At 42.5% G+C, this 23281-nt stretch overlaps 1 protein-coding gene across 3 annotated transcripts in view; it reads left to right on the top strand.

Moving 5' to 3' along the window:
• LOC124621951 (multidrug resistance protein homolog 49-like) overlaps nt 1-23281 on the top strand; it is an 891132-nt gene that overhangs the window by 804303 nt on the left and 63548 nt on the right. For all 3 annotated transcript variants that reach the window (XM_047147468.1, XM_047147470.1, XM_047147469.1), the window contains 2 exons: nt 19636-19839; nt 20075-20316. In XM_047147468.1, the coding sequence (XP_047003424.1) occupies nt 19636-19839; nt 20075-20316 (446 nt within the window). The remainder of the gene's footprint in view (nt 1-19635; nt 19840-20074; nt 20317-23281) is intronic.

The raw sequence follows: 23281 nt of genomic DNA, 5'->3' as shown, positions 1-23281 counted from the left end.
CCAACATTTGAGGCTTTAATGAAACAAATTGGTTACACATGTATCATTCAAAGTATTTTCAATTGCTAGCCACTAATTTTTCCCCTCTTTCAGGCAGTGTATGAATCTCGTGTCGAAAAAATTGTTCATCTTTTGAAGTGCTCCATGAATCGATCCAATTTGTGACTTCTTCATGAGATAGGAAATGTTGTTCAGCCAGGTCATGCGCCATTGATCTAAACAGGTGAAAGTCAGAGGGAGCAATGTCTGGAGAATATGGCGGGTAGGGTAGGACTCCCATTTTAACATTTCCAGTTATGTTTTGACCTCTTTTTCAATGTGGGGTGGAGCATTGTCATACTGTAAAATCAATTTATCGTGCCTCTTGCTGTATTGCAGCCGTTTATCTTTTAATGCTCTGCTCAAACGCATTAATTGCATTTGATAACGAGCACTTGTGATTGTTTCACTTGGCTTCAACACCTCATAGTACATGACGCTGCGCTGGTCCCACCAAATGCAGGGCGTGATCTTGGAGCCATGAATATTCGGTTTGGCCGTTGACGATGAAGCATGGCCAGGATATCCCCATGATTTTTTGCGTTTACGGTTATTGTAATGGACCCATTTTTTGTCCCCGGTCACAATGCGATGCAGAAATCCCGTTTCTGGCTCTGAAACAACTATTTACAAACATACAAATGCTGTTCAACGTCTCTTGGTTTCAGCTCACACAGGATGTAAGTTCCTTCTTTCTGAATCATGCCCATAGCCTTGAGACATTTTGAAATGGATTGCTGTGTCACTCCTACTAATTGTGCCAATTCTTCTTGAGTTTGACATGAGTCTTCACTCAGCAATGTCTCCAGTTGTGCATCTTCAAAAACATTCTCTCTTCCACCCTTATGCTGGTCTACGACGTTAAAATCACCATCCCTGAAGCATTGAAACCACTCATGACATGTTCTTTCACTAATAGCGTCCTTACTGTACGTACTTGAGAGCATTCGATGAGACTCAGCCACTGTTTTCTTCCTATTGAAACAAAACAGTAACACCTCCTGCTAATGACAAGAATTAGGCTCATAAACTGACATTTTCAATCAAGAACAACTTTATGATGCATAGACAAATCAACTGATGTTCGAATGTGGTTATGTTGACAGAGGTCCAAGCTGTTTCATTTGACCACTACCTACCGTTGTTGCCACCTATCGGCCAATGGCAGAAGCAAAGTTGTACACCTTGTAAATATAACAATACATTTTGAATTTGGTGGATTGCGTGTGAAAAAAAAAAAAAAAAATTCTTCCTAGCATCTTTATTAGCTTCAATAAAAATGTACTTCATTTTAGTAATGACAGTCTTTCAAAATACAATCTGGAACTTTCTTAAAGTAGGTTGTTTACTATATTTGCAACTGTTAATCCTGTTAATTACAGTAATTACACTTCACACAGACAGAACAATGCTTTTCAATTACATAGTAAGACTCATATTTTAAATTTATACTTTTTTTTAGTTTCAAATAACATCGGATTTCAAATATTTGTCATAGACAATGATCATAACTGGATTTTAGTGATTTTAAGTAAATAGTATGATTTCAAACATTCCTACCAATTATAATGCCTGCTTGAGGCACAAGGAATACTTTGTACAGATTTATTTCATCACAGCAGTTAGCAAGTGTACTATTACTTATATTGCTCATGTATGGCTATGTTTAGGATAGCTTTGACATGTTATTGGCTTTTCAATTAATTAATGCAAGTGAGAATCTGATTGTAACAAATTTTATGGAAGAGGAAAGCTCCTAGCTGCTACTTTTCGATATCCACACAACAACAGGAAACATAAATGTCTCTCCTATGTCGTTTTCTGTGATGTGCCTACACAATGAACCCCAGAGTCATGTTAGGAAGTGGCATGAAAATCAGGGACCCTACTGGGCTGTTGCTGCTAGCATATGACTGCCGACATATTTCTGGTGAAGACCACAATGAATTGGGAGGGGTCTGCAAGTGTGGAGCTCAGAGATGAAACTATTGGTACTTGTAGTGCTGATAGTGAACTGCTGATGTGGCCAGACGGGACTGCTGGTACTGCCAGCTTGAGGAATAGGGCATAACTCACTCTTCACAGTCTAGTAGTGGCCTAAACAGACGGGCGTGGATGGATATCTGTGTGGCTCTGCGAGGGAACATGACCTGGTGTAGCAGAATAGTGCCCTGTCAAAAGCACACTCTGCTGCAGCAGGCACACTTCTTATTGACAAGGTTGGTGCCCTGAAATGCTGTGGAGGTGACACGTAACCCCGTGGTGTTGATAAGAGCTGTTTACGCAAGTTCTCGTAGTGGGGCAGCTGGTTGCGCGGTCCGCCTGGTGTGAGGAGGTATCGGCTACCAGGTGGATACGACATCCGTTCCTCCTTTAAAAGAGATGATACTATCATCCCAAAGATGCACTATGCTCGCAGGGGAGGGGGGGGGGGGGAGGCAGCCCACCACCAATGCAGACTGTCTAGGAATGGTGACTGCCTCAGGCTCAGGCCTCAGGCAGTAGGGGGAGGGGGGGGGGGGGGGGCGGCTTTGGTGGGAATTGTGACGAAACATCCTAGAAAATGCAGTCCAGGGCCCACAAGAACACACGACGGGATTCAAAGTGCCAGTGTGAATGGTGACACTGGTGGCTGCGCAGGCAACCACAAATGGTGTGGCCATGTCAACACCATCAGCAACGACTAGGCCAGCCCCAGGAATGGCAATGATAGTGGCGGAGTCAGTGGCTGCAAGAAGACTGGCAGCAGCTGGGCCGGTGTTGAACACAGGGACAAGACAGCAGCCATCAGTGCCAACAAGGCATCATGAGGGCCAGCTGGGACAGGGTCAGTGATGGACAAGCTGGTGCCTGGATCAACGTCATTGCAGAAAAACAAAGTGATGATAAGAAGGATGGGCAGGTCGGGGGTGGTAATGAGATCAGTGTTGGTCTGCTTAGGGCAGCGAAGGACACATGAACAACAGGACAGACAGACATGGCAACAGTGGGAAGGCAGCCAAGACAGAACCAGCAATGGCAGGATGGGCAATTTGGCTAGCAGTGGCATTGACAGGATGGTGTGTGCCAGTGATGGATGAACTGACAACAAGACCGTCATCATCGCAGGCAGACTGGGCAACAGCTGGTGGGTGCTGGCCAGAACAGGGCTGGTGATGTCCAGACTGACAATGGGGTTGACGCTGTCACACACAGGCATTGCAATAACAGTAGGCCAGCGGTGACATAGCCAGTGCTGACAGAAGGGACACTTTTAAGACAACTGGCTATAACTGGGCCAGCACCAACAGGGCTGATGCCAGTAATGAGAGAGTTGGTGTCCAATGGCATCACAAGCAAGGGCTGGGCGGTGAGTGGCAGGACTGCCACTGTAGAACTCTGGAAACAAAACATGGAGTGTCTCTTGGCACAACAACATGGTAAACAACCTGACTGAAAGTGACCCATCTTGCCACACACGAACTGCTTTGACACCCTGTCTAGACACTGTTGACCTCACTCACATTCTGTGAAAAAAACTGTCTTGACATGAACTAAGGAGGTGGGAACGTCCATTGCTCAGCTGAAGGCAACTGGCACCACAAAACTGCAAATTTTATGGATCAACTAACAATTCATAGTCTTTGTCCTCTGGATGAGAACCTGGGGAAAAATGACAATTTTTGTCCTGCCCCCCCCCCCCCCCCCCCCCCCCCCCCACTGGCAGTCGGCCTTTGGCGGCCATGGTGTGCGGACCTCTGGCGTGTGCTGTGCGCTGCGGTCTGGCGCGCTCCACTCGGTAAGTCGAGCGAGCGCCTGTTGCAGTAGTTAGCTGCGTTATTTCAGACTCTTGATGGATTCATATTAGAAGGAGAGATGGATCAGCCTAATAGAAGAGACACATTGAAATTTGTTTTTAACCAGAGAGGGCAGAGAGAGGATTCATTCGAAATTGAGACATGGCTAGAGGAAGTTGTGGAAATTTCGTTTGAGGATATTATAGGTATTCACCTCTCAATTGTGAGTAGCATTGTGTATGTCAAGCTTAAAAACACGGAATTGTGTGACAAAATTGTTGAATCTTGTGGCGGAACATTTAAGTTCAAACATCACGATGGCAATATTAGTGAAGTTCGTGTTACACATGCTGGCTTTGGATTAAGGACTGTCCGTATCTTTGAGCTACCATTTGAAATCAGCGCTGAGCAGATCAATTCGTTGATAACTCCTTATGGGAGAATAATTAGCAATTTTGCAGAAAAGTGGTCTCTTGCTCACAAGTTCCCCATCTCGAATGGTATCAGGCAACTGCGAGTTGATTTACACAAGCACTTACGCTCGTATATAAATGTTTGTGGTTATCGGGCTCTAGTAATATATGATGGGCAGCCAAGAACCTGCACGTCTTGCGGCGGTACAGGTCATGTCTGCTCGCAGTGTATACAATGCCGAGTGGCCCAGCTACCTGCAGGCGAAGCAGTGAGACCCCCAGCCATGTCAACGTTGCCTTTAACTTACGTAGTGGCAGCCGCTGGACAACTCCACACGCGTGATGCTCCTGATGCTACTCGGGACGCTGCTCAGGATGATGCAGCTCACAACACTGAAGTGATAATGGAAGTTAGCGACTCGATGGTGACAACACAGCCAAAGAGTCAAGAAAAAGAACCAAATATCTCTGTTCAAATAGAACAAACCCCTGAACCGATTATAGTCCTTCAGAATGAGCAGTCTGCAGAAAATCACAAGGAAACTGTCCCATCACTTCCCAGCGAACAGGACCGAGCGCAAGAAACCGAAGAGGCAATGGAAAACGTTGAAACCTCCCCAAGAGTCAGTCCTCCGAGGAAACGTAAAAAGAGGAGACTAGCTCACAAGGGCGCCGTACAACTGGCACCGCCTTTGTGAGAAAAAGCAAAGCAGATTAGCAACAAACTGCATGAAGAGCAACATAGTAATCTGGTTCCGAGAATGCAGGCACCTGACCACTTGCAAGCCAAATCAAATACACCATGCCCAATGTCAACGGACCATTTGTCACACAAGAGATTGAAGCAGCTAGCAAATTTCTATGCAGACAACATTTTCCCTGATACTGGAAATGCAGAAAACGAGACATCGAAAGCTAAACAACACAAAACCTGGGCTGATGGATCAGATGAAATGAATCAAGATGAAGAATTGAATGCAACTGGAGGAACAGAACAGACTCCTGCCCAAAGAGATCAACAGAACACGATGGATACATCATTGCCGGAACACACATGTGAAAAAGGATTTTCCTCCGACAGCACTTCGTATGACGAATATTGACTTCGCTAATGAATAGGACAATATGAACGCAGCGCAAGCCTACAAAATCACCACGTTGAACATGATGTGTCGACAGAAGTGCCGACACAGTGTGATTTGAGGGGACCGCAATGCACGCTATAAACACACGACGGATGGCGTGAGGTCTGAAACAGGATACGTAATGAATGCTATAAAGAAAAGTACGTAACTTTTGGAATACTTAACTTTAATCCATCCTTGTTGTATACATCGTTCTTGATGAGACATGCTTTATACGATAAGTATCAATTGCTATGTAAGGCTAATGGCGCCTTGCTAGGTCGTAGCCATGGACTTAGCTGAAGGCTATTCTAACTATCTGCTCGGCAAAGGAGCGAGGCTTCGTCAGTGTAGTCGCTAGCAAAGTCGTCCGTACAACTGGGGCAAGTGCTTGTCCATATCTCGAAACCTGCCTTGTGGTGGCGCTCGGTCTGCGATCACTGACAATGGCGACACGTGGGTCCGACATGTACTAATGGACCACGGCCGATTTAAAACTACCACCTAGCAAGTGTGGTGTCTGGCGGTGACACCACATTCCTCCCCCGCAAATCGGCGAACGGTCGTGTTATAAGCCTTCCCCCCGCCGTGGGGAGGACCCCATGTTGACGTATGCGGTGAGGTGGGGAGCCTAACAACAGGCGAGGCTGTGCCACACGCACCCGGCCATTCGGTCCGAGGGGAGCTAGGAAACGCCTGAAAACCTAGTCCAGGGTGCACGTCAACATGCGGTGTATGCGCCCGTAGAGACACAGGAGGGGCAGAAGGGTTGACCTCCATGGCGTCGGGGTACCCGACGCGCGAAGACGCCATGTGGTCCAGAGCGGGCAAGAGTTCCATGGCGGAGGACAGCTGGTCACGGGAAGCGATCGGCGGCGCGTGACCCAGGGAGGCGCTTGGCGGTTACAGGGAAGCGTCCACTGCGGGCGACGCCGGCGGGAGACCAAGCGGCGGCGGCGGCGTCGCGTCGCCATGGGGCAAAATGGAAGGCAGCGTCGGTAACACCTGGGGATGAGGCGAGCCAGTAGATGGGTCCCCAGGGTGCTGACCGGACGGCACCATCGCTGAAAGCAGACGGGGAGCGGCAGAACCCACGCGACGACAGAGGCGCAGATGATTGAGATGCCGACGCACCTCACCAGAGGCCCCCATAACCAAATACATCGCGCGGCCGAGGCAGCGAAGAATGCGCCCTGCGAGCCAACGCCGTGAACCTTGATAGTTGCGATAGAATACAACGTCGCCTGGAGCAAAAGCAGGAGTCTGCCGCTGCACAGGAACCTGATGCGGTGGATGCAGCAAAGACATCAAGGTTCGATGAGGACGACCGTGGAGCAACTCAGCCGGCGAGCGACCATCTCGGGGCTGAGAGCGATACGAAGACAAAAAGAGCAACAACGCGTCCTCCCGAGAATGCGACTCTTTCAACTTCAACATCTGTGACTTGAAAGTGCGGACCAATCGTTCAGCGGCACCGTTTGACTGAGGCGAAAACGGCGTGGATGTCAGATGTTGAATACCATTGGCCTTGCAGAAAGACTGAAATTCTGCAGACATGAATTGTGGGCCATTGTCGGAGACAATAGTCTGCGGAAGACCTTCAATGCAAAAGATAGCAGACAACGCTTGGATGTTGGCAGATGACATCGTGGAAGACATCCGGACAACAAAAGGAAAATTACTGAAGGCATCTACCACAACCAACCATCTAGCATTCCAGAATGGACCAGCAAAATCGATGTGCTAGCGTTGCCAAGGGGAAGTGGCTTTGGGCCATGCAAAGAATTTCCGCGGTGGTGCGGATTGTTGTTCGGCACACGCCGTGCAAGAAGAGCACATATTCGTAATCGCAGCATCGATTCCGAACCAAGTTCAGTGCTGACGAGCAAGTTGTTTCGTTCGCACGATACCCCAATGTCCTTGTTGAAGAAGCCGTAAAACAGAGGACTGTAACGAACGTGGGACCACGACTCTGGACTGATCATTATCAGAACGCAACAACAAAACACCACGTCGTACAAAAAGTCTCTCCTTGTGAGCAAAAAATCGGCGAACCAACGGATCCTCGATCCGTGACTTTGACAAGTGCCATTGCGTAGCAACAAAATGCAAAACGGTAGCAAGGACAGGGTCAGCAGCTGTGGCTGTAGCTACACGACCAAAATCAATCGGAAACGAGTCGACCACGTCATCGGTTTCCGAATCAATGAACATGCAAGCAAGTTCGGAAGAATCGAATGCTCTGTCCTCAGCAACAGGCAAACGGGACAACGCATCAGTGTTTCCGTGCTTAGCAGTGGACTGATACAAGATATCGTAGCGGTACTGCGAGAGGAAAATAGACCAGCGAATAAATTTCTGTGCTGTACATGGAGGTACAGGCTTGTTCGGATGAAAAAGCGACGTCAAAGGTTTGTGGTCTGTGATGATGGTAAAGTGACGACCATACAAGAAATCATGAAACTTTGTAACACCAAAGACGAGAGCCAAAGCTTCTTTCTCTATCTGCGAGTAATTTCTTTGCGCAGACGGCAGCAATTTGGACGCAAAGGCAATAGGGCGATCATGCGATCCATCTTTGTGCGCAAGCACAGCACCGATCCCGAAATCCGATGCATCTACCATCAACAAAAGGGGTTTCTGGGGATCGAATGGCGTAAGGCAAGTATTTGAAAGCAACGCCGATTTCAACAGGCGAAAAGCGCGTTCGCATTCCGTCATCCAGACGAACGGAACACCTGTAGCGTAAGCGATGAAGCGGAGCTGAAGGGGAAGAGGCATTGCGCACATTCACTCACACCTTGTGATTCGAAATCGTGTAATGTTCTTGCAACCTCATCACGCAATGCGTGGGGAACATTGTGCGCTCTGAAAAATTTCGGTTGCGCGTTTACTTTCAGTTCCAAATGTGCTTCATAGTTCTTAGCGCAACCCAGGCCCGGTGCAAAAATGTCTGCAAATTCTTCACATAGATGAGAAACACTGGCGGAAGGCACAGTCTCATTCACTGATAGGACCTGATTTACGATAGACAAGTTAAACTGTGGTGTCACCGCCAGACACCACACTTGCTAGGTGGTAGCTTTAAATCGGCCGCGGTCCATTAGTACATGTCGGACCCGCGTGTCGCCACTATCAGGGATCGCAGACCGAGCGCCACCACAAGGCAGGTCTCGAGATACGGACGAGCACTCGCCCAGTGGTACGGACGACTTTGCTAGCGACTACACGGACGAAGCATTGCTCATTAGCCGAGCCAATAGTTAGTATAGCCTTCAGCTAAGTCAATGGCTACGACCTAGCAAGCCGCCATTAGTAACATTGCATGTATCTAAAGAGTCTCACTTGTATCGCCACAATCTCTAGATGTAGCAAAAGGATGGATTAAAGTTAAGTATTCCAGAAGCTACGTACTTTTCTTTATAGTATTCATTACGTATCCTGTTTCAGACCTCACGCACCCTGCTTTGGCTTAGCGCGTGCCTTTCGGCTTCCTCTCTTTGTGTCTCGGCTGTCTTGTCTAGACACAACATAAACAACTGAAATAAATCTAAACCAAACAAGTTCACTGCAGAAGAAGAATGAAGGACGTAAAAAGACACAAGTTTTGTTTGTCCCTTGTATGTTGCAAGAAGAGTGCACTGTCCTAACACAGGGATCTGCTGTCCTGAATAACTATGTAACTTAACAGTTGCGGCACGCAACGGAGGTTTGCCCAGTTGTTTGTACGTGTCGTGATTGATCAATGAAACTGCAGCTCCGGTATCGAGCTGGAATGGTATCACTTTGCCTTCAATGTCCAAGTCTACAAAAAGTTTATTGTCCTGCTGACGACAAGAGCGACTTTCTCGTGCAATTTGAACTGATACAGGTACATAAGCACTTGCGACCTGACGAGATTGCCGGCGACGTCGACGCACACTTTTTGTGGGACGCACACAGTCACTGTTAGAGAAAGTGGCACTGGACGGAGTGGAATTAACTACATGAACGTCCATGGGTGAAGGTTCACGAGCCTGAGTATTCGTGGTTCGATTCCGGCGCGAAGCAAAGGGCCTGGAATCGCTGTTTTTAGTGTCCGATCTGAGCTTTTTCTGGCAAACACTCTGAACATGTCCTTTTTTATGACAGAAAAAGCAAATAGCTTGGCGTGACGGGCAATTCTCACGCGAATGTCTAGTACCACACCGCGGGCATGATTTCACTGCATTTGCGTTGTTGTACGGCACACATGGCTGTGCGGACGTGCGCGAGGGCTGTTTACAGTTCCGTGCAGCTCGCCCGGCGGGCCGGTTAATGTGACACACAGCTGGTGAAGTTGCAAATGCTTCCTGAGCAAAGTCAAGTGTGTCTTGCCTATCCAATATGTCTATCACTTGTTGAAGGGAGGGATTGACTAGTTTCAAAATTTGCTCCCGTATACGAACATCAGAGACGTTCTGTGCAATTGCATCACGCACCATAGTATCTGAATAAGGGAGTCCACATTCACACTCAAAAGCACAATCCCTAGTAAGGCCTTGCAAATTTGCAACCCACTCCCTATTAGTTTGACCGGCCATACGTTTTGTACGAAAGAACGTATACCTATTTGCAACAACATTAACTGATTCCTTGAAATAGGCATCTAAAGCAGACAAAATTTCTTCGTAGGACAGAGTTGCTACGTCAGTCGGGGAAATAATTCCACTACCACACGGTACGTTTGCACCCCTACACATGCCAATAAATGAGGCTGCCGCTCGTTACCTTGAATTCTGTAGGCGGCGAGATGGAATCCAAATTGGCGTGACCACTCCGTCCAGCTTTCCAGTGCCGCATCAAAAGGACAAAAAGGTGGTGCAACTGCATGTTGTGGCTGCGGTAGCGGTGAAGCGATGGCCGCCGAATCGTTTTGCATTGCACGTTGACCCTGGACGAGCTGTCCAAGGGCATCCAATAACGCCTGCGTCTGCTGATTCTGCAAGCGATAAAATTCGGACAGTACATCTGGAGGTTGTGGTGAAGCCATGACACAAGTAGATGTAAGCAAGTAGAAAGAACAAGACCCTTTTTTGACTCGTCTCCATATGATGTGTCGACAGAAGTGCCGACACAGTGTGATTTGAGGGGACTGCAATGCACGCTATAAACACACGAAGGATGGCGTGAGGTCTGAAACAGGATACGTAATGAATGCTATAAAGAAAAGTACGTAGCTTTTGGAATACTTAACTTTAATCCATCCTTGTTGTATACATCGTTCTTGATGAGACATGCTTTATACGATAAGTATCAATTGCTATGTAAGGCTAATGGCGCCTTGCCAGGTCGTAGCCATGGACTTAGTTGAAGGCTATTCTAACTATCTGCTCGGCAAAGGAGCGAGGCTTCGTCAGTGTAGTCGCTAGCAGAGTCGTCCGTACAACTGGGGCGAGTGCTTGTCCGTATCTCGAGACCTGCCTTGTGGTGGCACTCGGTCTGCGATCACTGGCAGTGGCGACACGCGGGTCCGACATGTACTAATGGACCGCGGCCGATTTAAAACTACCACCTAGCAAGTGTGGTGTCTGGCGGTGACACCACAGAACATTAATAAGATATGCTCCTCCCTGCATTTACAACATCTGCAAGATTTGCTATACGCAGCTGATGTTGATGTACTACTGTTACAGGAAGTAACAGATATTAAATTAGAAAATATATGTGGGTACAACACCATAATAAACCCCGGTATCGGTGCAAAGCTGGGAACCGCAATTCTCACGAAAGAAGGCATCTGTGTCACACAAATAGCAAAACTTGAAAACCGTAGAGGAGTTGCAGTTACTTAATAATGCCCGCATCATCAATGTTTATGCACCGTCAGGCAACAATAACAGGGGTGCTAGAGCGGATTTTTTTAAAAGTGAAATCGTTCATCTCTTCGGTACACGTCAAGATTATATAATCTTAGCCTGCGATTTTAATTCTGTACTTAGCCTGAAAGACCAGACACTGAATTTCAAGTCCTTAGAACTGGAAAGAATAGTCCACCAAATGCAGTTAACCGATACCTGGGAACATACCCATGGCGCACAGCGCGGTTTCACATATTTTACCAGTCACTCAGCAAGCAGGCTAGACAGAATTTACATCTTGTCCAACCTTAAGAACCATGTACTCCAGTCTGAGGTCTGGCTCACTGTGTTTTCTGACCACGCCGCATACATCACCACAGTAAATTTGGAAAAACAAGAGACTTACTGAGTGAGGAGCATTTGGAAACTCAACATTACACATCTACAAGATGAGGAATGTCGTGTAGCATTTACTAATGTGTGGCAAGAATGTGAGAAATGATTCCTGCTATAAAATTCTGCGATACCTTGGTGGTTACAATTTACTAAGCCTAAAATAAGAAGAATGCTGATCGATTACTCATGACAGAAAAGTTTCTGGATTAAAAAGACGACTGAATTTTATTTTAGCTGCCTTAGAGACCTGTACACCCTGGACACACGATTAATGGACAACTTTAGCCGGATTCAGAAAGTTAAAGCAAAACTTTTAGCACTGAAGTGGCAACAGTCAGAAGGTTTTAAAGTCAGAGCGAGAATACAAAACATTGTACAAAGGGAAGAAACAGCTATGTACCATGTAATGCGTGAGAATAAGAGAGGGAACAGAAAAATACTGACAGAAGTTAAGGGGCTCCGGAAAGGCTCAAAATCATGAAAAGTTCAATTTTTACTTTTTTGCGTTTTCTGAATCTGCAGACTATTACCTTTTAATAGATATATAATTTATTCAATTCCGAAGACTACAACTATTTTTAAATTTTTTTTTGAAATGTGTTCTACATGGGCGTGACCCACTGTGGCGATGTTAAACTGCTGTCAAATGGTGTTATTATTAACGTCCGTGTTCATCAGGTACATTTTAGTGATGTGAGATAAAGTATGTGTTGTGGCTAACCTGTGATGGTTTAATATATATCGCTGGTGTGATTGTCGATTGTTTCATGTTTATTTACTCTGTCGTTGTCTCAAAAATATTCGTAATTAATTCTGTTTCTTGAGTCTCTGTTTTGTTGAAGTATAATAATGAGTAAAAGTAAAGTTATTAGAAATCCTCCGAAGGCTTTTAAGAAAAGGAGAAATGTTGGAAAGCCAAAGGTATGTGTTATTACTGTAAACAATAAAGACGATAACCAAGTGAGTGAACCTAACCTCTCAAGTACACCTGCCCATAGCAGTCAAAGTGGGAAAAAAAATACTTCACAGAAGAAGCTTGGTTCAATGAGTGAAAACTATGAATGTTTTATGGGCGAATCAGATGTGAATGAAATATTTGATATGTCGGTTCTCAAAGGAATTTTTTCAAACTGTGTAAGATGTATTCATTGTAGTGAAGTTGGTCTGGAACTCTCCATAATAAAGCACGTAGGACTTGCTAGTGAAATACAACTGAAATGTGATAAGTGTTCATACATGACCACCTTTTGGAACAGTGTTGCAGTAACTGCAACTGAAGAAAATGGTAGCAAAATCTACGAACACAACAACGAGCAATGCTTGCTTTAGACAAGGAACGCCTTCGGGCTGCAGACAGGGCTGTAAAGAATCTAGAAATACAAGCAAGAGTAAACAGGAGGAGGAACAAGAGGAAGCTGGAGGAGGAGTTTGCAGAGGATGAAGATAATCCATCCTATGGACCTGGAATGCACTAAAAAGTTAATCCAATCTTTGTCGCTCGATTCCCAAAACTTTTATTTTCTCATACTAATTACATGTTTTCTAAGGATCTTCCAAACATATTTGTTTCAAACTTTCAGTAAATGTTACACAGTACCTTCTGCATAATTTAACACAGCCTTTTTCCAAAAAACTGTATATTTTTGAATATATAAATAAAAAATTGCAAAAAAATATTGTGAATTTTCATTACAATTGAAAAAAATCATCTTTAATAACTGAACTAAAATTTTGTAAAATCCCTGTGTTAAGTTGGAGCCCATATTCCAATAAATAATCTGTAAAAAGTTCAACTTTCTACCTCAAATACTTTGTGAGGAAAGATGTAATTTATAAGCATTATTTTAACATTGCAAGTATAGGGCGTTCTGGAGCCCCTTAAGTTACCTGATGGGACCAGTCACACAAAACAGAATGAAATTCAAAACGCTGTTCATAAATATATCTCAGATATGATGTCTACCAAACCTACCGTCGACGAGGCGTGGCGAGATCTTTTTAGAAACGTATCAGGATGAATTAGTACAGAGCAAATTGAAAATCTCACAGCTGAAATAGAAGAGGACGAATTGAAAGATGCAATAGCACAGAGTCCTAAAAATAGGTCTCCAGGAGCTGATGGTATCCCCTGGAATTCTACCAAGTGTTCTGGTCACAAATGAAAAGCAAGTTGCTATGCATGTATAACGAACTCATGAATGGAAATTTTGACGCTCCCAAAGAATTTCCTGAAGGGATCATAGTTCTAATTCCTAAAAACTCACTTAGCAAAGCAATTGAAAACCTTCACCCAGTAACATTACTCAACAGTGATTACAAAATTATGGCCCACCTATTAGCAAGAAGAATAAAAATGGTTATTAACTCTGTAACTGGCCCGTACCAAACGTGTAGGCAAAGACAGAAACATCTATCAGAATATATGTGAATATAGGGATATAATATCAACCGCAAATGTATGCCGCATAAAATGTGCTTTAGTGTCATTAGACTTCGAAAAGGCATTTGACAGAGTAGATCATAAGTATCTCCTCGGAATCATGGAAGTAATGGGATTCCCGCCATGATTCGTGAGGATTATTCAACAAATTTTGGAAAACAGTGTAGCACGAATAATGATAAACGGACAACTAAGTAGAGAGATTGAATTGACTGGATCCATACGTCAAGGTTGCCCAATGTCAATGGCCCTTTTCGCAATAGCAATAGAACCTCTCCTCGTGACACGCACGCACCACCTGCAAGGATTGTGTATAAACGACAAGAAAATAGTGTGCAATGCCTACGTAGATGATGTGGGCGTCCTGGTTATAAATGAATATGAAGTGGCGAAGGTTCTTCAAATTGTACACACATATGAACTTGCTTCTGGCGCCAAACTAAATAAAAGGAAGTCAGGCATCATGAACGTAGGCAGAGGAATATGCATGCAAAAGCAGGGTCAATTGATGGAAGTATCCACATCGAAATGTTTGGGTATTGAATTTAGGAGCAACATCCAACACACTATTGCCGTCAATTATAAAAAACTACTTGCAAGTGTACGAGCATCTGTAGAAGGAAACAGTATGAGGCAACTGGACGAGATACAGAAAACCACACTAGTAAATGTGTATATAACATCCAAACTTAACTATGTTGTCCAGGCTTTCCCGATGCCATCAGAAATAGCCAGAAGAATTTTGCCCACGATAGGAAGCTTTGTGAGCCAAGGCAACATTTCAAAGTGAAGTTCAATACACTAACACTCCCCACTAGGAAAGCAGGTTTAAACCTCGTTGATGTCAGTTACAGGTCACAAGCGTTATATGTGTGTCGAATGTGCAAGCAATGGAAACAGATGACCGACAGCTTAATGGCCCACTTGCTGAATGAAATTGCTCCAGCAAGCATGCAGCCACCAATAGATGTGCAGCATATACCACCAGCTGGTCTTTGTCACCTAAAAACTTTTCTCGTTGAGTACAGCTATATCTCATCGAGGCTGTCAGTACAGCAGCTGACGAAAGTAAAGGACATCTATACATATTTGATGGAAGCTAAGGAAGGAAATATTATTGAAAACAAATACCCCAACAACGACTAGTCTGCAGTTTGGAAAAATATCCACGATCGGATTTGGAAAAATATCCACGATCGGAACTTACCCTCTAAGGTGAAAGCAACTTGGTATAATGCAGTCAACAGGAAAATATCAACTAATTCCAAATTGCATGCTGTACATCTCACAAATTCGCCCTTGTGCGTGTCATGCAACCTTCTTGAAACTGAAGAACACCGATTCGTGTGTAAAAGAGTAAGGTACATATGGCATATAGTTAAGCAGAAATTAGCGACCGTTAACAGAACATCTCCAACCGTTTTCACCGCCGCAGATTTTCTGACTCCAGACACAGTGCCGTATCCTAATACGAAAAGAAATGCTGTTAACTGGCTAAAAGGGCACACAGTGCACTATATCTTGAAGGCAGAAAATAAAAGCAAAGAATATTACTGGGTGTGTCTAACGACTCAGCACCATCATCTCATGTGGACAAAAGACTACAAAAAAAAATTACTCATGCTTCCTAAGTAGAATCATGGAATAAAATTATACAGAGAACAATAATAGATTAAGATTGGTATGGAATTGAGAGATGTCAGCCTTGCACGCTTACTGATAACTGGAACCGGAATGTCTTCTATCCTTTCATGAGACACTACAGAAAAGAAATCAAGTCTGTGGCAAGACACACCTGACTACATCCTCATGAAGAAATTAGACATCAAATTTTATGTATTTTATTTTTTTTAAACATCTTATGCCATACACAGAGAAGTTTTAAGTTCTAAAAAACGTTTTTCAAGGGGATACAAGATTTTATGTTTTCCTTATGAAGATGAGAGACTTCACGTTTCAGTTTATTGTAATATACTTGTTTTTCCATTAGTAAGAGGAAGATTCATTTCCTTTAAATAATATTAAGAAGGAATATTTATTCTCGTTTATGTTAGCAAAGATAATTTAGGCATCCAGCTTAGAGAAAAGAAATAGGAAGCCGACAAGGAGGGAAAAAAAGAAAAAAAAAAAAAAAGAAAAAAGTGGCCGAGCACTTGCAAAAAGTAAGAAAAATGAGGTGCAACACCACCTGTTGACAGTGCAGGTCCTATTCTTCATTCTGATCGTCAGACACTTGATAAATTGGTGCAAGTGCAGGAGCAGCCTTCTAAGACACAGCTGTAGTAGCCGAAACCTGAGAGAGCTGAATTACACCCTGCAGCAGTTTCTGAATTTGCTGATCCTGTTACCGAAAGATGTGAGGCAAAGAAACCTCCACCAATGGGACATACATGATAATGAAAAAGGACTCAAACCATAAGCAAAAATATGTTGCCTGTCTTGGGGCTTGAATTGCCATAAAAATATGAAAAAGATTTTAAACATGGCTGGAACAGCAACTGTTGAAATTCTTCACGATAAAGGATGACAGCCAAAACAGTTACAGGATAAAAATTTATTAAAATTCTTAATTATTGATGACGCCTTTGGCACAATTGTTTTATTAATCTCCATTCCATGATGTAATTTTAGATTTTTTACTTCTGATGAAGGTATATTTATATATAAATTGAAAATCTCGGTCAAGAATTTTAATAAATTTTTATCCTGCAACTGTTTTGGCTGTCGTCCTTTATCGTGAAAAATATGAAAAAGGCACCAAATAAGCACTGAAAACGATACAGACCAACAGAATAAACAAAGATAATTCCATTGGCAACAACACATGAATGGAGGACAACCAAAGTGACCCACAGATACTGTGGGAAGATTTGCAGAAAGTGACTAACACCACTGAATACAGATTGTGACAACATTAAAATCACTCAAAAAAAAAAAAAAACACGCACAAGCGAAATCCTATTCGCCAGGAAACCTCTCAACCAATGAGGAACACAATGCTACTCCAGCAAACAAACTAACACACAGCAAGAACCATAAACCACACATGAAAATAGTCCCATCACCATTCTCCGCTATGGCAGATGATTACTGAAAAACTACATGCACAACTTGAACTCCAAGACCTTTATTCTTGTTGCCTCTGTACTATATGGTGGATGAGGAGAGAGAAGTCAACTACAACAACTAACTTTAACATACATGGATCCAGACTCATTGCCATGGAAGGATAGTGGATGAGAAAGGAGAAGACGATGTTAAAACACACTACAACACACATGAGAAACAGGCTCATCACCACTAGTGGATAGCAGATGAGAGGGGAGAAAACAACATCAAACGCATGTGTCCCTCATGTGAGAGGCAAATGCCTCCCCTACGAAAAATGACAGATACAGAACAACAGTGAAAAAAACATATTACCACATTGCCATTGAAGTATCCTCATACTGAGGAGTGACTGAAGACACTTTGAAAGAATAACTGTTTATTAATAAAACAGAACTGGATTATAATCTCCTTGGATGAATATCCACAAATCTACATACAACAGAAATATCTCTTCTGTGTGATGTACCTACATGACGGAGACCAGAGTCATGGTAGACGGCGGCATGAAGATCTGGGGTGTTACTGGACCAGTGCTGCTGGCACATGATGATTGACATACTGCTGGTGAAGACCACAATAAACTGGACATGATCTGCTGGTAGGGAGTGCTGAGATGAAACTGCTGGTACTGTCAATTTAAAGAGCAGGGACTGAACTGCTGATGTGGCCAGATGGGACTGCTGGCACTGCTGACTTGAGACAGTGGGCATAACTCACTTAGCATGGTCCGGCAGTGGCATAAATAGTTGGGCAGGATGGATATCTGTGTGGCGCTATTAGGGCTCGTGACCTGGCATAATAAAATAATGTCCTGTTGGAAGTACTCTGCTGCAACAGGCATGCTACCTGATGTCCTTGGTAGACAGCACAACCCATACGAGGAAAATATCTCAGTGTTGATGAGAGCCACTTACATATAGTGTCCTGGTAGGATGGCTGCTTGTGTGTGAAGGAATCGGCTACCAGGCAGATACAACACACAAAACGTAGGGAACCTGGTACATTTTAGTGACATAAATATAGATTATATGAAACTGTTGAAATCTTATCAGTACAAAATTATATGTAACACAGTTAATAGCTGAGATTTTACTAGCAAACAAAAATCAAACCTGTGTGACTCCTCATGTTTTTCACGTTGAGTAAAAATGTCATCTGAGTGAATTTGAGCAGTAACCCCATTATTCCATGTGGCTCCGAAAGCTTGCACATTTCCTTAACTTATGTGTGTTTTCTCCTGCTGTCACTTGGTGTGTGGCCTTGTCACATCAAAATTTCTACCATCTGTATGTAATATCATCTGCCTCAAGTGCTTTAATGTGCCATTTGCACACTGCCACCTACATTTCTTACATTATTTCAGTCCTATAATTGATTTTCAGGCTTACTTTCAAACTTGCTCTGTTAAATTAGCTTTTTTGTTAAAGCTTATCTACACCAAAGCTAACAGTACAATGGCAACCATAAAATTGAGGTGGTTCAGATATTTTCCGTTAACACACATTTCTTCTTCTTTCTCCCAGTTTGATGATCTGGAGAGGTCCTTTAGGATTTCTGAGGATAGTTTTGGTGATATAGTATCTACTTGCCTGCACCTCTCTATATTCTGAATGTCTGACTATCCTTATAGACTTTAATGGAAGCTTTGATGTGAAAATATTTTTTATTTGGCTAATATAACATGAATCAGTGCCTTATATAAGTGGTGTTGGTACAGATTTGTTAAATCTGATAAAAGTGGTAACTTATACTTGTAGCTCTGTTCTGTAATTTTGTTCTTGACTATTGGCTGGTATGTTCTGTTATTTTTATCTCTAAAACCAGCTGTATTCTTCATCTGGTTAAAATCTAATTTTTTCTACATGGTTTATACTAATTTTTGGTGAATATTTTCTGTCTTTGTTCTTTGTGAAATAGACTAGTTCAGCATTGTTTCAGTGTTGGGGCACTGCCTTAGTCTGCTTTCATTCCATAAATAATGTTTTAGGTTCCTTTTATGATATCCATGCACCAGTTTTAACAGTTTGCATTGAAACACAATTATTTCTTGGTGCCTTTCCTTACTTCATATACTGAATGACTTGTAATTATCTTCATTATTAACTATCTTTGTTTCTGATTCGTACCTTGAACTATACAAACATTTAAGGAAATCTTGGAGTGCTTGTCTAGGTTTTTCTCTGTCATTACATAAATTGCCATCTACCATCTTACCCAACATAACTTTCTGTTTTCTCTTTTTCACACTCTTATTCTTCTCAGCTGTAACCTTCACCATGGGATACAACATATACATTGATCCACTATGCAAGCAGTAGTACCCAACCTTTTGCAGAAATATAGGGAAGAAGAACAATTACAAGTGAAAGATTAATGCTGTTATCACACTCTGCATTAGTATATCACCAATAAAATTCATTACATATGTTTAAAAAATTGATGAAAGCTGTATTATGTAAGTTATTTTTTAACTGTCTTCATTCAGTGTGTCTAACATAAAATTTTGTTTTTACACAGGCTACAGGGAGTCGTATAAGCACTATCCTCCAGTCAACTTCAACACTTGTAATTGGATTTGCACTTTCAGTATACTATAGTTGGAAACTTGCACTTGTAGCTGTACTTGCAGTTCCTATTGTCTTCATTGGTGTTTATCTGGAGTCACGACATATGCGGGGGCAAGGTCTTCATGAAAAGGAGGCCCTTGAAGGAGCATCAAAGGTAAAGATAATGTTTGCTCTACAAAAAAATGAAACTTTGTGTTTACAAGAAGAGTTTAACTAGATATACTGTGTAAGTGAAAGTCTGACCGAAGACTGTCACCAGCGTTTATTTAACTATGAATTTTAATTTGTAAACCTACATGTTTCTGAAACATCAACTACAAAATTTCTTGTCTTGCTTGAATTTGATCAGAAATATGATTTGTTGTTCATCAACTGTATGTGTTTTCCAGATTGCTGTAGAAGCCATTTCCAGTATTCGAACAGTGGTCAGTCTGGGAAGTGAGATCACCTTCCTGGAAAAATACACAGCAGCTCTTGCAGAATGCCATAAAACTACAAGAATAAAAACCAGAGTTAGAGGATTGGTGTTTGCTTTGGGGCAATGTGGACCATTTTTTACATATGCGTTTACCCTGTATTATGGTGGCTACCTTGTTGCACATGAAGGACTTCAGTATGAAAATGTCGTAAAGTAAGTAATTGATTCTGCCAAAAAAGACAAAAAATGATGTTTAAATATGGCAATGATTTATGTATATCACACTTTTTTTGGTGTAAGTAGATAACACATATAACTCTGCCATGTGAAATGGACGGGGAAATATTTTGTGTTTTTATCAGTTGTACATTTGACTAACCATAGGTACATTAATCACTGCAAAAAACATCTGATTGCAACCCCGCCTTCAAATTGTATACTCAGCTGTTTTTCCTCTGCAATTGTTTATCTTCGCCCATTTTCACTGTCGCTCAGAACCTGGGTCAGTGGAGTCTTTCCTTATTATCCCATGTGGTAAGTCTCCCCTGACCCTGGATTCTAGGCAATTTTTTTCATAACTCTCTCCATTTCCTAAATCTCACCAGCCCTTTTGCTTCATCCCTTTTCCTTCCCCTTCAGCCCTTCTGCCAGAAGGAGTGATTGGCTCCGAAAGCTTGCACATTTCCTTAACTTATATGTGTTTCCTCGTGCTGTCACTTGGTGTGCAGATTTTTTATCTATCCAGTTATATGTGCCAGAGATGTGCATGATGCAGTGTGACTTCAGTAGTGAGGTGATGTTTGATTCATTTTGTGTAAGTATACTATATGTATATAATTACACGATTAACTTTTAATATTTCTGTGTTTGCACTACTTAACAGTAATGCTGCTATTGGCAGACTACATCACATGCCCAATGCTCTGAATATCTGCTATATTTGAATGGCAAGACCACGTGACATGAGCTATGACTGGGTGACAAATGTGCATCGCATTCAGGATTTCATTGCTTCGCAAGCTGTTGTGCTGTATTTGGTTGAATTCGTGTTTATATTTTCATAATAAAAAAATATGCAGCATGAATGTTGCTGCTCATCAGAGATGTTTCCAAAAAGTGCTATTTATTGATGGTTTTCATTTCCTGAAGTTCTGGGGAGTTCTATGCAGGTGTATAAAACCTTCACAGTTTTGCAGCTGCAAAGGAAAGTATATTGTCACTTAACATGGAAAAAATATACTTTACCAGGTGTATCTCGTAATCTGGGAAATGTGAATTTTCATGTAGAGAAATGATGTTTTTAATCAGGAAAAATCCAGAATTTTTTTCCCCCCTTGTCTGTGTGTACACACTTTGGTGTCATTGAGGATGGATTTTGCACAATCAGTGTTTTTGGAATCTGTGCAGGTTGTCATGGAGGAGTTCATTCTGTCTGAGACATCTCATTATGCTTGAGTGCAGAATATTTTCTATGGTTGTACAACATATGGAAATGAGTGCGACTGGATGGTAATTTTGTGGCTCACTTTCATTATCCTTCTTGTGGATGGGTGTGACCAGTGCTTTTTTTCCAATTACTGGCGACAGGGCCTTTTTCCCCAAGGGATTTATGGTATATTACAGTTAAAATGGGGCTAACACAGCTGCAAATTCTGTGTAGAATCTGAAAGTAGTACCATCAGGCCCTGGTGCCTTGTTTAATTTTAGCGATTTTAGCTGTTTGTCAATGCCACTAACACTGCTGTCTTTGAACTAAAGTGAACTGGGTGGTACATGTATGTCTTCCGTAGTCAAGGAACACTTGAAAATGAAGATCAATATTCCTGCTTTTGCATTGCTGCCCTCAATTTCAGGGCATGCCTTTTTTATTTATTTATTTATTTATTTATTTATTTTTTTTTTTTTGTAGAAAACCCAAAGGATAAGTTTGGGAAAGTGGTGGTGCTGTCCAAAATACGCAATGGGTCAGTCCTGATTCAGACAACATCTCGAGTCCACTCATGGGCATTGCTTGCTTGTGATGAGCTGGGTGGTATTCCCATTTTGGTCACTCCCCATAAAACCCTAAACATGGTCCAGGGGATTATTTTTCATCAAGACCTCCTGTTGCAGTCTGACAATGAGCTATGCTCCAATTTAGATCGACAGAGTGCTCACTTCTTGTGGCATGTCTATAGGGGATCTAAAGAGAATAGGGTTGCTACTGGTGCCTTCATCTTGGCCTTTGAGGGTGATCCATTACCTGAAAAGGTCAATATGATGGCATACCAATGAGACATAAAATGATACCTCGCTCCCCCCTGTGTGGTGTTTTAAGTGCTGGAAATACAGGCATGTGTTTTCCCAGTGCAATTCCAATGCCACAGGTAGAGACTGCTGATGTCCAATGTATCTGAATACTCCATGTGCCCTTCCTCCAACCTGCGTCAACTGTGGAGACGCACCACTCCCCCTGCTTGCTGGACTGTGTGGTACTCCAAAAGGAGAGGAAAATTATGAAGTACAAGACCATGGACAGGCTGACTTACCGAGAGGCTAAACAGAAAAAGGTTGACTTAGTATTAAGAAAACAGTCTTAATTGCATTTTTATTTATATAGTGATGACCAGTTTCAGCCCATCACAGGGGCCATCTTCAGGGTAAACATACTGTGAAATTACAATATATATCTTAGACAAAACTAATGATAACCATCTTAAAAGAGTGGATTACATAAATATAATGTTTTACCCACTGGTCAACTGCTGGTGGCGTCACATCTACCAAGGTGTGGCAGGAGACTAAGGAATTTACCTTATGTCTGGGTTTATATAGCAAGCTATGAGCACATGAGTGTAAGCAATGCCACCAGCAGTGACCAATGGTAGATGTCTAGGCTTAAAAATTGAAGTATAAATACAATTTGTGTTAAGATTACAATGTAAAGAAACCATATTCATTTTAAAAAACACTGTTAGATAAATAAACATTAAAAAGTATGAGAAAAAACTTTTCAACGTCAAACCTATAACCTTAACTTCATTCATAATATACTATACAGTTTCCTGTCTTTATTCTATTTACTTTATGCTTATTTATATCTTATTTCTATTATTTAATAATGTAACAAGATGCTGTTGCCATGGTAGTAGCCCAACATGGCTGTCCTCTCTGCTACGATGTTATCTGTTGCCTAGTC

This window comes from Schistocerca americana, chromosome 7, assembly GCF_021461395.2.
Source record: "Schistocerca americana isolate TAMUIC-IGC-003095 chromosome 7, iqSchAmer2.1, whole genome shotgun sequence".
Lineage (NCBI taxonomy): Eukaryota > Metazoa > Arthropoda > Insecta > Orthoptera > Acrididae > Schistocerca > Schistocerca americana.
This window is presented reverse-complemented; position numbering and strand designations above follow the sequence as displayed.